Source organism: Cricetulus griseus, chromosome 3, assembly GCF_003668045.3.
Source record: "Cricetulus griseus strain 17A/GY chromosome 3, alternate assembly CriGri-PICRH-1.0, whole genome shotgun sequence".
Taxonomy (NCBI): Eukaryota; Metazoa; Chordata; class Mammalia; order Rodentia; family Cricetidae; genus Cricetulus; species Cricetulus griseus.
In genome coordinates, this window is record NC_048596.1 from 282,243,137 (window position 1) to 282,258,609 (window position 15,473).

General features: G+C 37.1%; 1 protein-coding gene across 1 annotated transcript in view; it reads right to left on the reverse strand.

Moving 5' to 3' along the window:
* Cntnap3c (contactin associated protein like 3C) overlaps positions 1-15,473 on the reverse strand; it is a 142,513-nt gene that overhangs the window by 12,068 nt on the left and 114,972 nt on the right. Inside the window, exons 12-16 of the mRNA XM_027409612.2 lie at positions 14,902-15,108; positions 11,642-11,798; positions 8,035-8,162; positions 4,076-4,246; positions 3,121-3,339 (exon numbers count right to left, since the gene is read on the reverse strand). Coding sequence (XP_027265413.1) covers positions 3,121-3,339; positions 4,076-4,246; positions 8,035-8,162; positions 11,642-11,798; positions 14,902-15,108 — 882 coding nt within the window. The remainder of the gene's footprint in view (positions 1-3,120; positions 3,340-4,075; positions 4,247-8,034; positions 8,163-11,641; positions 11,799-14,901; positions 15,109-15,473) is intronic.

Consider the following 15,473-nt stretch of genomic DNA (forward strand, 5'->3'; position numbering starts at 1 on the left):
AAAATATAAACCGCATAAGCATCATTTTACTTATGCTTATGAGCAGTGATACACATTAGAATGGCTACATGTGACCTTTCAAATTCTTCACAATATTGTAAATATATTCTGTTAACTTCTTACTTGGGTGAGCTGTCAGAGCTCAAGAAGATACTGGAACACAAAGCCAGGAAAGCTGGAGGAAACTATGCTCACTTATCCAAGCTGTCCCTTATTCCATCCGCCTGTCTCCAAGGAAACAGTGTTAAACATAAATTAAACACCTCCTACACAGATCATTTATCATGTCAAACATGAATGCTAAAAATCTGTTTAGAGAGGCTTCCAACACTGTCTGGGCAAACATTATAGTAAGTGATGTTGTGGTGTTACATTATTCCATGAGCTGCAGATTCTAGAGCTCCCCTCCAGGGACTCTGATACAATCAGTGTAACATGAGTTTTAATTATTAAGACCAATTAGAACTCGTGTTACAAGTTGGTGTATGGCAGGGACCCCCAATTTGAACATCAAATGACTTCATGGGTGATCAATCATAAGACCAACAATCCCTCTGCTGGACTCTACAAAGACCTCTGCCTAAGATGCTTGGCCTCCAACGTGGCACAGCTTGGAGGTGGTACTAACCTAAAGAGGTGGGGCCTGGTAGGAAGTTTTATGTTATTGTAGGCATGGTATCAAATGAGATTGTGGAGCCTTGATTAATTAGTTCTACATTCTCACTTTTTTGACCCAGGGAGCACTTTTCTTATCCATTTGCTTCCACTATGTTGTACAAAACCCACCTGCCTCAAAAACATTACTACAATGGGTCTGCCTAGTTCTGGACTGAAATTCAAAGTCTAGAAGGGACCACTTTTTAAATTTTGTTTATTACATTTTATTTATTTATTTTGTAAGTAGGTTGGGATGGGCATGAGCTATGGTGAGTATATAGAGTTCAAAGGATAACTTGTGGGGCTCAGCTCTCTCCTTCTACAATGTGGGCCTTGGGGCTAGAACTCAGATCATTAGGTGTGGTAGCAAGTGCCTTTACTTTTTGAGCCATCCTGGTGGTCCTGCATCTCTTATCTTTATAAGATGATTAGCTAGGTATTCCTTTCAGTAATGGAAAGCTAGTACACATAATTCACTGGTGTCTTCCTTCTGTTGGGTAGTTTGATGGTTTTGAGTTCTTTGAAGAAGGATCATCTCACCCTAACCTAGGAACTTATAATGCTTAAAGCTATGTCTTATGGATCCATAGTATTTTAACCCTCTTTGTAATATGAACACACACACACACACACACACACACACACACACACACACACTTGAATTTTTCAATTTATCATTAGTAATTAGTACCTGGAAGTTGTACATATCCTCTGTAAATCAGGATGTGTGGTTATTTATGACCACACATATTTATAAGTTCCTAGTTAGATTGTGTCTTTGTTTTAAGATGCATAAGACATAAACAAGTGAGAGTCATGACCTTAATTTGCTTGGTTTCTAAGACTGGAGTAGTCTGAAAGGCAACATAGAAAAACATAGTTTCCATTATGAGAAAAATAACACTAAAGAAATAAATAAGCACGCTAGAGAAAAAGGTTATAGCACCCACAACTCTGATGTTTAAACAAATGAACTACAACAAGAAGGGAATAAGACCCAATTGTATGTAATAAGCACAGGACACAAGAGCCTGATGATGGTGAGCAGAGACAGGAAATGCAAGACAAGAACAATGGAAGGCTTGTACAAAGTCTAGCTTCCACATATGAAAGAAAACACAAGTTAGTTGGGTTGGACTAATCAGTATGATGATCCATCCATTTTCCTGTAAATGAAATTATTTCATCCTTCTTAATGGACTATCATTCCACGTATATAAGTACCACATTTTTCTTTATCTATCAACCCACTGATGGGCACCTGGGCTGGCTATTGTGAATAGTGTAGCAATAAACATCAACATACAGGTGTTTCTGCAGTATTTGACTTACAATCCCTTGGGTATATACCCAGGAGTACAGACCTGGATTGTATGATGGTTCTATTTTTAGATTTTTGAGGAACCTTCATACTGCTATGTAAGTAGTTGCCAAGTTTACATTCCCATAAGTAGTGAATAGAGTTCCCCCTTTCCCCACATTATCACCAGCATTTACTGTGATTTGTTTTCTTGATGATAGCCATTCTGATTGGGGTGAGATGGACTCTCATGGCAGTTTTAGTTTGTATTTTCTTGATTGATAAAGATAATGAACACTTTCTTTGAATATTTGTTAGCCATTAATATTTCTTCTTTTGAGAATTGTCTGTTAAATTCATTTATTGGATTATTTGGTGTGTGTGTGTTTTGAGTTGGGTGACAAGTTTTCTAAATCCACTAAAGATAACAATGGGTAATTCTGCACACAAATTATTGGTAATTATTATACTAAGTGTGTTAATAAATGAAACAGTTATAGTGTCAAACATCTGTATATGAGCTACTCTAACTTGGACATCAAATATCTTGGGCATAAATTATACATTTCTGAGGGTCCATGATCTTATCCATAAGAAGCTAACAATACTTACAAAATGTGATGTCAAATAAGAAGCAACAGCACACATTCCTGGGACCTATTGCACCATTAGAAAATAGTGCCAATCATAGTAGCTGTTCTCAGTATTCATTAGAAGCACTTTGGGTTTGGGGAGATGGTCTAGTTGGTAAAGTGCTTGCTCCTCAAGCATTAGGACATGAATTTGATTCCTAGCACTCACATAAAAAAAAAAAACCCTAAGTGTAACAGCATGCACCAGTAATCAGTCCCAACACTAGGGAGTAGAGACTGACAGTTCCCCGAACCCATTTTTCAGCTAGCATTGCCAAATTGATGAGGTCCAGGTTCAGTGAGATACCATGCTTCAAAAAATGAAGTACAGAGAAACTGAAGAAGAAACTTGACATTGACCTTTGGCCTCCACACATACATCTCATGAACACACACACACACACACACACACACACACACACACACACACACACACACATATCAATCAATGGCATAAAAACATTTTCATAGCTATGGTTTTCTCTGTTTCTGTAATTAACACCAATTCCACCATAATGCATTAGCACTCACCAATAAAGAGTTGGCTGTTGAGTTGCAGTCGAACATGCCCATCAGTAGGTGTGGGTTGTGTCTTCTGAGGGAGCTGATCTACCTGAAGAGATGCTTCTTTAATATTCCTTTCTGCCCTCACATGATGCCACCGGTTGTCATTAAAGGGTGTAGGTGACTGTACAGTGAGTTCACAAGGTCCATTCCCAACATCAAAAGAAAAGGTCACTTCTGTGGGAGCTAGAGATATTATATATCCATATCAAGTTAATTCATAGAGGAGATATTAGACATTACAAATAAAATATGATGACATGTTCATTATAAATGGAGACAATGACATCCATGCAGAGAAAAAAGTGGCTCTGAGTTGGAGGAAGGATAAAATAAATTTATATCTCAGTGCAAGACAAAACAAGCATAATTTTATGTTATTTTTTTCTTGGGATTCATTAGTCACTCTTGTTAAATCCTAACTTGATCTTGCTTAGTTCTAAATAAAGGCATGTGCCCATAACTAGAATAGAAAATAGAATTTGTTTTACATGTGTACATAGTTTTGTTTTTAAATATTCCAAAACTTCATTTAATTTTTAAAACACTAAATAAAAAATTTGGAAGTCATAAATTGAGCTTTGAGTGAATGAAAAAAATCCTGTTAAATATTTTATAATTTAGTAAGCAATTTGATGAGTTTGGTTTAACTTCTAACTATACTCAACTATAATCAAATAATGTATAACATCCTGGTTTATTTTTTATTTATTGCATGCTTTATGGTTGATTACATGCTTTATGCTTCATAGTTTGACTTTTTCTTGGAAAATGATTGACTGAAAATCAATGAATTTTAATATTCAATATGAATGCAATTTGGAGTTCAAATGAGGTAAGAATGCTAATTTTGAAATTTTGCTGTTAGTTTTCATTGCTAAATAGCAAGTATCCCCAAACTCATTTGTAGTTAGGAGCTTACCACTCAACTCTATTCTGATGAAGTCTGTGATTCCTAGATTCTCCATGAATACACCAGAGGAAACAGTAGTCTTAAAAAGGAAGTGCACATCAGCAGTGAGCTCTCCATGGAAAGTTGGGAAATGAAGGTATGAAGCCTCAGTGTTGAAGGAAGCTGAATTCCAAAATGACTCTGGTTTAAAAATAAAAGAAAAAGACAAAATGAAAAATCATGAATTATGTTTATTGCTAGAACAGTTAATATTAGTCATTAAAAACCAACCTGTAACTGGAATTCTGGACCTTCATATCATAGTGTTATAACACCAACATCCAAACAGTGACTATTTTGAGGATTAATATTTTTGTGAATGGCTCACAAAGAGATGGTTCAAAAGGCATGGGTACTTACCTCCCAAACCTCATGATCTGAACCCTAGAATCCATGTAAAGATGGAAAGTCCATTCTACAAAGTTGTCCTCTGACTTCACACATATACCATGATGCTTGTATGCCTTTCTAAACACCATAGATACACATACAACAACAATACATAAAATAAGTTATGAAAAGATTCTGTTTTGGGATTTTAAAGGTGCTCATAGTCAAGAGCTTGCTTTGACTCTCAGAAGAGACTTAGGACTCCTGAATAGTGGTGTATGCTTCATGTACATATTGAGGAGAGGAAGAAGGAGGGGAGGAAGGGCAAAGAGGAAGATATCTAAAGTAGAGAGAAGGATAGAAATGGTCTACAGCAACCAACTTCCAAGGTGCTGCTCTGAAAATACATAATCTAAAGAAGGAAAATCCCCGAGTTTCCTACAATGAGAACAATAAAAATAATCTGCTAGTAAAATAGCCAAGAATAAGCTATTTTTTAAAGAGAAGTTAAAAGAGATTCTAAAGGAAAAGCAAAATGGAGACTCAAATCAGATGGCCTTAGCAGAAAAATTGGAAACACCTAGGAACATAATTAACATGGCTGATATCAGTTCCCTGATGCTGAGGGAAATCTTAGATTTTATCATTGAATGTGGAGGAGAGACAAAGAGCATAAAGCTACTGAAGAAAACAGGAAATATTTGGAGGATAAAGAAGACAGATATTAGTATAAGCTCTCAGAGAATCCAACATATAAGGCAGAAAATGTATTCAAAGCATTCTGAAATCTTTTTTCTTAAAGATGATCACAATATTTGATTTAAAAATCACTTTTGTCTAAAGAAAATTTCTACATAAAATGGTGTAATCTGTGTTTTTTAAAATTGAGATATTACTATGTGTTGCCAAGTTCAGTCCTCCGCACCAAGCACCTATCATCTGCCTGAGATCTGTTGTACCTACTTGCAAGAGTCCATCACAGACTGCCTTATAGAGTGTTGATATTCTCATTAGAAGAAAAACATATGGAAAGTTATTAGACTTTCACCTGAGATTTCAACCATTCTTCTCAACCATCTTATGCGATTCTTCCTTATTTGCAAATGGACACATGGGCCCTGGTGGTACTAGAATATGTAAGCTGGGGAAGGTTAGTTGAAGGGGATTTCTATGTATGGGGCCATGGGCAATTTATTGTCTATGTTGGGTGTAGACCTTATTGGCACACTCTGTAAATAAGCCAATAAACTCAACTTCAGTAGAATCAAACTTTGGCTTGTATGGGGACTTTATAAGGAGAAGTTTATAGCTTCCCAGGTGGAAAAATTCTCATATTAGCATCACAGCTTCATGGATACCAATATAGTTAAAGGACATTATTTTCATAGTATAGCAAGTGACATGAGCATCCAGATATGAACCCTGGTTGTCCAATAAATAAGCCTCATGGCTGATGTGACCTATGTATGTGATCATAGTAGGTGTACATCTCAAATGAGGATCTCTGGGAAAATGCCCAGGACATTTTAAAGCAGCTCCCAGGCTAGTCTCTACTCAGGGAGGTACATAGTGCTTATGATACTGTATTCAGTTTTGAGTCACACAGGTACCTTCGCAGTTAGTTCCAGAAACTGCTGGACATTAGGGAGTGAATATGCTGTACAATCTAGTACACTCAGCAAGAACATGCAGTAGTGCTCAGGTATCATATTGGACAATCTCTTTCTCAACTGTCTTCTAAATATCTACTCACAGAAGCAAATAAAAAATAAATCTAGTCTTAGGCTTTGTCAGTGACATAGTCCTAGTAGATAATAAACATTTTAAAAACATTTCTCAAAAAAAGAGTTTTGTATGTAGCTTAGTGAAAGTTCATGTACTAAATCAATGAATAGAACCTCATAGACTTGGAAGAGTTCTAGGATTATCATAACAATGCATCATAGGCAGCCAAGGGAAACCTCGACTGTGGAATACAATCATAGGTGAAAGTCCTGCTGTATGAAAGAGTACACTAACACTCCCTGTCACATAATAGTGAAGAAGTATTACAGAGGTTTGAGAAAAAGAGTGCAAATTAGTGATCTTATACTTCTCAAGCCATCCTAAGAGTATAAGCACTATAAATAAACTTTGCCAAGCATTCACACACTCAGAAAATAATTAATTCACTGAAGAGTTGTTCTGGAAGAAAACCATAAATGGACAATAAATCATCCAACAATAATTTACTCCCCATAAGCTAATATAGACAGAGCATCCCTAATGTAAAACAGGATTCTCCAAAGCCCTGCAAATAATGTGTGCAATATATATATATATATATATATATATATGTATATATATATGTATATATATATATATGTGTGTGTGTGTGTGTGTGTGTGTGTGTGTGTGTGTGTGTGTGAGCGCACGTGTGTGTATGTATGCACATTCAGGTGTTTGGCAAGTGCACTGATGAGTAAGGATGTATATGAACTCATGTGTGCAAGCATATGGAGGCCAGGGGATATGCTTTGGGCCAGGCTTTGGGCATCATTCCTTTGGTGCCATATATTGTTGGGAGACAAGATCTCTCATTGGCCTAGAATTTGCCAACAGTCTAAGCCAGTTAGTCATTCAGCCCCAGTGATCTCTCCTCCTTCTGCATCCCCAGCATAGAGACTGTAAGCACTATGTACTATCATATATGACTTTTTATGTGGGTTCTGAGAAATGAACTCAGGTCTTCATACTTTCTAGGCCAACACTTTACTAACTGAACTATCTCCTTAGAACCCCAAGTCCTAAACATTCTGATCCCAAATCTGAAAACAGGTCTCCCCGATCTCATTTGGGGGATACTCAATGGTATAGTTGGATACTGTTGGATACTGTTTGGAAGTTTTTTCTGGCAGCCCCATTGTTTTGGGGTCTATGGGAGGAGCATTTAGTAAAATAAAACTACTGAACCAATCCAGCTAAGAAGCAAACAGAGAAAGGAAGGGGTCCAAAATCCTCTTCAAGGGTTCACCCGCAGTGACATAGCCATATAGTTGGCAAAGTTTATTTATAGTGCTTATACTCTTAGGATGGCTTGAGAAGTGCTTTAGTGCTTCCACAACTCTGCTTAGTATGCTCAAGATCTTAGATGCTTCCAACAGCCTTCATTGTTGAAGGCTTGGTTGTCAGCCTTTAGTGTCACTGGAACCTTTAGGAGGCGGAGCCACTGAAAAGAAGCTATGTCACTGCGGGTGAACCCTTGAAGAGGATTTTGGACCCCGTCCTTTCTCTGTTAGCTTCTTAGCTGGATTGGTTCAGTAGTTTTATTTTACTAAATGCTCCTCCCATAGACCCCAAAACAATGGGGCTGCCAGAAAAAACTTCCAAAACCATGAATTGAGAGAAACATTTTCTCTTTTTTTTTCTTTTTTTACATTTTCTCTTTTAAAGTTATTTATCTTAATTATTTGGTCATAGAAGTAGAAAGATGACAAACATGGTGTTTTTCTATCCTGGCCCTAAGGTTCTGTGACCAGAATAAGGATACATGTCTACTTCTTAATAATCAGAACATGTTACTATAAAAAGAAATAAATCTTCTTCTTGCTGGTACTCACTGTCTCCCTGGCAAAGCAGAGGTCCCAGCGTATAAACAGCTTCAGAATGTAGTTGGCCTGTGTCTGTTACCACCATCTCAGTGACTGGCAGGTGCTCCTTATGGGAAAGGACTATTGTATCACTGGTCCTGAAAAACAACAACAAAACCCCTTAAAATTATGAATATATAATTATAATCTCTTTGTTGCAATTTGAAATTGAGATTACAGGAGCTAACAATTGAAAATCTTTTTGATATGTTTGACATCACAGATATTACTGAGAAACTAGGTCAAGAATCAGCAAATGGGCTGGAGAGATGGCTCAGAGGTTAAGAGCAATGACTGCTTTTCCAGAGGTCCTGAGTTCAGTTCCCAGCTACCACATGGTGGCTCACAACCATCTGTAATGAGATCTGGTGCTCTCTTCTGGCATGCAGGCATACATGCAGGCAGAATACTGTACAAAATAAATAAATTAATTAAAAAAATCAATCAGCAAATGTTTCCTGTGAAGGGTCATTTAAGAACTGATTGTAGCTTTTCAGTCCAAATAGCCTATAGCTGCTCAATTTTGTGGCTCATGTGAAATTCACAGATATTAAGATTGGGCATGCCTAATACTGTGATAAAAACTTGTGGACACCGAAGATTGAATTTTATGTGGCTCAAAAATACTTTTTCCTATTTTTCAATGACTTTAAAAAGTAAAAATGGATAAAGGTTGCTCATGAATTGTATATAAGCAGGCCAGTGAATAGGTTTGAGCCACAGCAGTAGGCTAGCAACTTCTGACCCATTTGTCATTCCTGATGACAGAGAAGAAAATAGTAGAGCAAATGGAAATGAGTGGTCAATTTACATGTATGAGATAATGTTCTTGAGGTAATGAAGCACATTACTGCCTTTTCAAAATTAGTCTTCTCAGAAAAATATTTAGTGAGTGTTAATTACAGATATAAAAATTAACACTTGATTTAGATACCATGTATATTTTATTTTGTCATTAATTTTAAGTCTTTTTGTGGTGAATTTGCATTTCTTTTTCTGATAGTTTGTTAAGTTGTAAAGCTAAATTGACAGATTACAAACCAAAATAAATGCAATCCTTTATGAGTAATATACAGACTAGCGTGCATGAAATTGCTCTGGGACATGCTGAGTCCACTCAGCGGACATATAGCATTCACCTTTTGTTGACCATGTGCTGGGCCAGGCATCAAGGATACAAAATGTGTTAAAATATGCATATGAGTGTTTTGCTTGTCTGTGTGTTTATATACCATGTGTGTGCCTAGTGCTGTGGAAGTCAGATGAGGGTGTTGGATCTCTGGAACTGGAGTTGTGATGCTTGTGAGCCACTATCTGGGTGCTGGGAACGTAATCTCTTCTGTGAGAGTAACACTTGTTCTTACCCACTGAGCTATTTATCCAGCCCAAGGTCAGAATTCTTAACTATCACAATCCTTTCAGATTTGCAAAACTGAAAGATGCATGAAACCATAGTTTTGTTATGGGCATTCTTCCTGCCATCCTGGTCCCAGAGCTGCATCAGTCCCAAATGAACACACAAACACTATTTTAATTATAATACTGTTGGCCGCTGGCTAGGGCTTCTTATTGTTTAGCTCTGTCTTAATTACTAAGCCATTTCTATCAATCTATGTACTGCCACAAGGCTGTAGCTTATCCAGTAATGCCTAGCATGGTGTTACTCCTCTGGCAGCCTACGTGGTGACTGACTCTGCCTACATTTCCCAGAATCCTCCTCATTTCCTAGTCTCACCTATCTTACTGTCCTATTGGCCACAATGCTTTATTCATCAACCAATAAGGGAAACATATGTACAGATGACATTCCCATCAATATCTTGAAATTTTAAAAGAGAACTAAAATAAAATTTGCTAAAATTAATATTATAATTAAATTATTGAAGATTTTCACCCAATTAAAAATACTCATGAAGCAGTCTGTAAAGCACATAAAGAGATCTCAATTAATGTGAAGTAAATATTCTGGAGTGTGTGAAATATTTAATCACAATGAAACTTTATTTCTACATTAAAACTAAAATCTTGCTGTTTTACCTAGTTAAGGCTTCTTTATGCACATCTGTGTAAAGAACAGAGCATGGAAGACCAAAAACCACCATTTAGTTCTAGAGTAAGCTGATGAGATAAACTAGAAACACATGGCCTGGAATACCAGTAGATGGAGTTGGGAAACTCTTAACATGGTAGGCATCAGAAAGCAGGTGCTTCAGCACCTTTGATGATCATTTTAGGGTGATAGTCTAGTAGGAGAAATTCAGTTCTGTTAGTTATTCACCACAGATACTTGAATTTTAAAAGGCTAATTTGCACAAGATTTGCAAGTCTCTTTTTCATTCCATTTTTAGTGTGGAATATACTGAGTTGTGTAACAGGTCACCACAGGGCATTTAATTGCCTTAGAACAGATAGTTTAATTGCTATAGAGCAGACATTTTGTTTTTTATTTTTCAGTTTATTGGGAAGCTCCCAATCAGAGGGTAAGGATTACTACCATGTAACAGCTTCTCATTGGTAGAGACATATCTCAACTTTCCAGATTTATACAGAACACTGAGGATAAGCCAAAGTTTTGAGACTCCCTCAAAACTTCAAGAGGGATATTTCTCCTTCCTTCTATCCCCTATTTTTACTTATTTCCTATTATTTTTGAAGTATATATTACTTATCAAGTATGCCTAATTTGAACATCCCAGTAATAAGTATTCTAAAATGTGAAACTTATTGAATTCTGACATGATGCATAAAGTGGAAAATTCCACACCTGATAGCCTATAACAGTCAGTCAAAGCATAGGTGCACTAAAAATACTGCCTAAAATTACCTTCAGGTTATGTGTATAAGGTGGATACAAATGAAATTCGTCTTCAGACTTGGGTCACACTTTTAAGATATATCATTAGGTATATGGAAATATTTCAAATCAGAAAATACCTGCAACCCTTCTGAAATTCCTTAGCACTCTTCTTACAACTTTATTTGCAAACATATATTCAAGGATTGGGACAAAATTTCAGAATGAGTGTATTTAATCTTCTTTTATTAAATAAAATGAAACCTTTTCTGGTTCCCTCCTAAATGCCTTCTATGGCAGCCCCAGACCCATTTCCTAATAAGTGTTGTTATTAGCATGTAAATGTTAGCTATTAGTTTAGGGAGCTGAGTGGACTATCCAAGGCTGTAGCAGACTTGGGCTCCCCTTAGTTGCCCAGTCCCCTCTCTCAATAGAAAATAATACCACTGCATAGATGGTTATGTTCTCCAAATGCTATGCTTCCCTGGATGAATGCTTCAAATAAATGTTTGATCTAAAATAAAATATTCATTTAGGGAGTATACAATGTTCTGTAGTAGGAATTTAATGATATTCTTCAAACTTGTAGTTTATAAAATTACTAGAATATGGACAATTTTTTTTGATGTTCTGCTGAATCTCTCCTGTTGACTGCATTTAATTTAAATATATTTTTAACTTGCTTGGACAAAATTTACTTTCTTATGTCATGTCACATGATAAATATGCACAAAGAATGCAGCTACATTTTTTGTGTGTACAGGAAAATCATGTGGAAATCACCATTCATTCCGGTCAGCATCACAGTTGCAGTGATATTGAGAATCAACGCAGTTCCCATCTAATCCACAAGTACACTTTTGAGCATCAGGCAGAGAACCTCCCCAGTATGTGTATGTTTCATTGGTTCTTCCAACCCACCAGTTCAGTGTGGTTCTATCTGAAAGACAAGTATTAGAAAGATGTAAAAAAAGAGTACATTTTCAGAGATAGTTAATGTCTTTGAGTTTGCTCAAAAGCAGTGGTTCTTAACCTGTAGGCCATGACCCTTGGGGGTTGAATGACCCTTCCACAGGGGTTGCCTAAGACCATCAGAAAACACCGATATTTACATACAATTCACAACAGTAGCAAAATTGTAGTTGTGAAGTAGCAACAAAATTAATATAATGATTTGGAGTCACCGCAATGTGAAGAACTATATTAAAAGTCTGCAGCATTAGGAAGGTTGAGAACCACTGCTTTAAAGTATTATAGAGAACTTAGAAATACCAGCAAAACTTATCCTTCACCGCTTACTGAGCAGCTACTGGCAGTGCATAGTTCCTGAGGGAGGGAGAATCACTCTTTTTGAGGTTGTGACTACTGTAGGTTTTCCATGATCTAGTCTACAGTATCATACCCTTAGACATATGGATGACACTGACTGGACTTAGAGGGCTATATATTAAAAATAAGTCATGACATGGGTATAGGAAATGGGAGGAATTGGAAAGTGGGGAATAGATATGAAATTTTATTGCATACATGTATGAAATTCTCAAAAAATAAATATTATATAAAAAAGTGAACCTAGAGAATAAGGACAAAATTTAAGGGAGACTTCTAGACTGAGAGAAGATGGATCTACTTCAGAAAATCCTATAATTAATTATAGTGGGAAATTACCAATATGGAATCAGGTAGAAATATAAGGGTATTTAATAGGGAAAAGCCTTACTTACAGAACAACCTAGCCAGCCGGCATGGCAGCGGTCTGTACAAAAGCCCAAAAGTGAAACCAAAAGAGAAACCCAGTATCGCTTTAGTCACCCTGACCATGCCCTCGAAAGCGTGGTCAGGAACACCTGTAGCCAGCCCCTAAGTAGGCGTGGCTACAGCTTCCCCTACAATTAATACAAAAGACAATCAATGGAGACTCTGAAAGATAGAAAGAGGAGGTAAGCTGGCTGTGACCCCAGAACTGGAAGAAAACTATTGAGGCTTACATAGGGTCATTGCAACTCCTTACCTGTATTAGGAAATCTTCTCAGAGAGAAGAAACTGAAATAACACTGACATCTAAAAAAGCATTATTAGAGGGGAATATATGAAGTCAAAACAAAATAATCTTTCTATTCTTAATTGATACAGTAGACAACAGCTAATTAACAATACTATATCAATGAAGTATTGGGTGGATATAAATTATGGGTAAATGAAGTCAAATGGTTGCAAAGTAATAAATACAACAGAAAATCAGCATTATCGATGATTTAGATTCATGCTATTTGAAGGTATACATAAATTAGTTATAAAGTATAATTCATGTCCAAAGATAATCAATTCAAAATTCAAAAAAAATACCTGTTAAAAGAGAAAAATAATAGAGGGATACCTATGTCCACAGGGAGGAAAACCTTATTGCATTAAATTATTCCCAAACTGGTCTTTAGATTGAATACAGTCTTGGTCCAGATACTAAAATATCACTGAGGATATTGACAGACCCATTCTAAACTACACAGAAAGACAAGAACTCAGAATATCTAATACACCAGTGTAACAAATAATAAAAGACCCAGGGACAGATACTGGAGTTCAAGCTTCAAGTTGTAGATCAGAGAAGAAAAGCAGCCAGGATAATGGGAATGGAAGAACCTCCATATGGAGTTTGCTTTCATGTGGAAAAGTTAGCTACTGTGTAAGAAATTTCCCTTGTCTCAACTACTGACAATACACTGTCCAAACTGGACAAGCAGGACACAAAGGAAGTCTACTGTTGAACTTTGCTGAGACAAGGTAGGCCAGTCCTTCAAAATTCCTGCATTACAGAAAAGTCTGTCAGATATTTTAGGCCTGTAAGCCAAAGATGGATGCCCCAACATTGCAGAGGAACCTTGGGTGACTTGTCTCCAGGCAGCCAGCAGCCTCTGTCATTTCTATAGTTTTGGAAATTGTTTGCACTTTTTGTTTACTTGGGTAATATTTTATCCTTCTTGGGTCTCTGATGAGTATTGAAGACTAGATAGTTATACCATTTTCTTTGCTACAAAATTCAGAAAAACATTACAAATTAGATGTAAAGTTTATAAGGTGGAGAGACATAGAAACTTAAGTTGTTTATCTAAGATGATGTTTAAGACCTAAAAAGGTATTTTTAGGCTGATAATACAAGTTATGATAGAAAGTGGCTTAGGTATAAAACTTTGAACTTACCAAGATAGGACAGATAATAGAGTATTTTCTTTGAATTTGCCAAATACAAAGGAATTGTGAATGTAATTCTTACCTAATTATTTTTTGTATATAGTTTTACTGTGTTAAGAGTTAAAACCTTTCCTTTTTATTTATACAGTACCTGATAATTGTTCTTATTGTATGTACTTTTACTGTGTTAGAGTTAAACCTCTCAATTTTATTTAGACAAAAATGAGGAAATGTTGCAGGATATTTTATCGCATTATGAAACTCTGAGACTGTTAATAAAGTTAACCTTGGATCAGTGCTGGGGCCAGTGACTAGTTCACAGAAATTTTCCTTAGTGAGGACAGAGGAGCCAGGAATACAGATAGAGAGATGCACAGGAAGGAGTAGGGAGGGAGTTAGAGAGTTGCTTTTTTGTTTGTTTTTGTTTAGGATGGGGGGAGAGACATTCTCTTCTTGGGTTGCCAGCAGAAGGTCAGCTGGTTGCTTCTTGGCTTCTTTGATTTAGCAGTTTTTCACATCAATGTCTAACTCCTGAGTCTTTATTGGTAAATAGAACAACTTAGGTAAAAACAACAGATTGTTAACTTTTAGAAGCCTTGTTCTTTTCTAATGAGATACAGAAAGGGGATGGACCTGGAGAGGAGGAAATGGGAGGAGCAGAGGGAGGGGACACTGCAGGATGTCAGGGGTGCCCTTTACTACTGTGTGGTTCAATCAGGGCCTGGTTTGGAACTAGGCAAGGCTTTGAGTAAGCTCACAGTAAGTTACCTTAGCCCTTTTGCTCCTGGAAATGCACTGCATCCTGAGCTGTGCCTTTGCCCTACATGCCCTTTCTGATCACACGGGACCCTTACCTCCTGTATCTGAGAGCCCTGGGGGCCTGCATTGTAGAACCACCTGTTGCTGTTGCTCACAGTGCTCTGCATCTTCAACCACAGTGTGCAGCTGTGCTGCATTGGCAGCATAGGAGAAGGTTGCAGAACGCATGCGTCCTTCTGGGCCACCTTTGACTGTCACTGTATCAGGTCCTCTGTGCTGAACCACAGTCAATGCTGGGTCTGCTAAGAAAAAAACAGGCAAAGAGAAGAAGTCAATGGACTGCAGGGATGCTTACAAAACACAGACCAAAGTCATGTCTAATGTGAGTTAACTTTTAAAATGGCATTTGCGTTCATGTGAGTTTTGTATAGCAACGTATAGGCAGAATCAATACTTAGGAATAAAATATCAGGAGAACTGATGATTAAACTTCCATGATGTCACATCTAAAGACATGTAAGTAGAATTGGAGCCTATCCTGAAATTTGCTCTGGAGACCAGGCTGTCCTCGAACTCACAGAGATCTGCCTGCCTCTGCCTCCCGAGTGCTGGGATTAGAAGTGTGCGCCACCAACGCCCAGCTTCTAGCTCTTAAAAGAATGTTTAT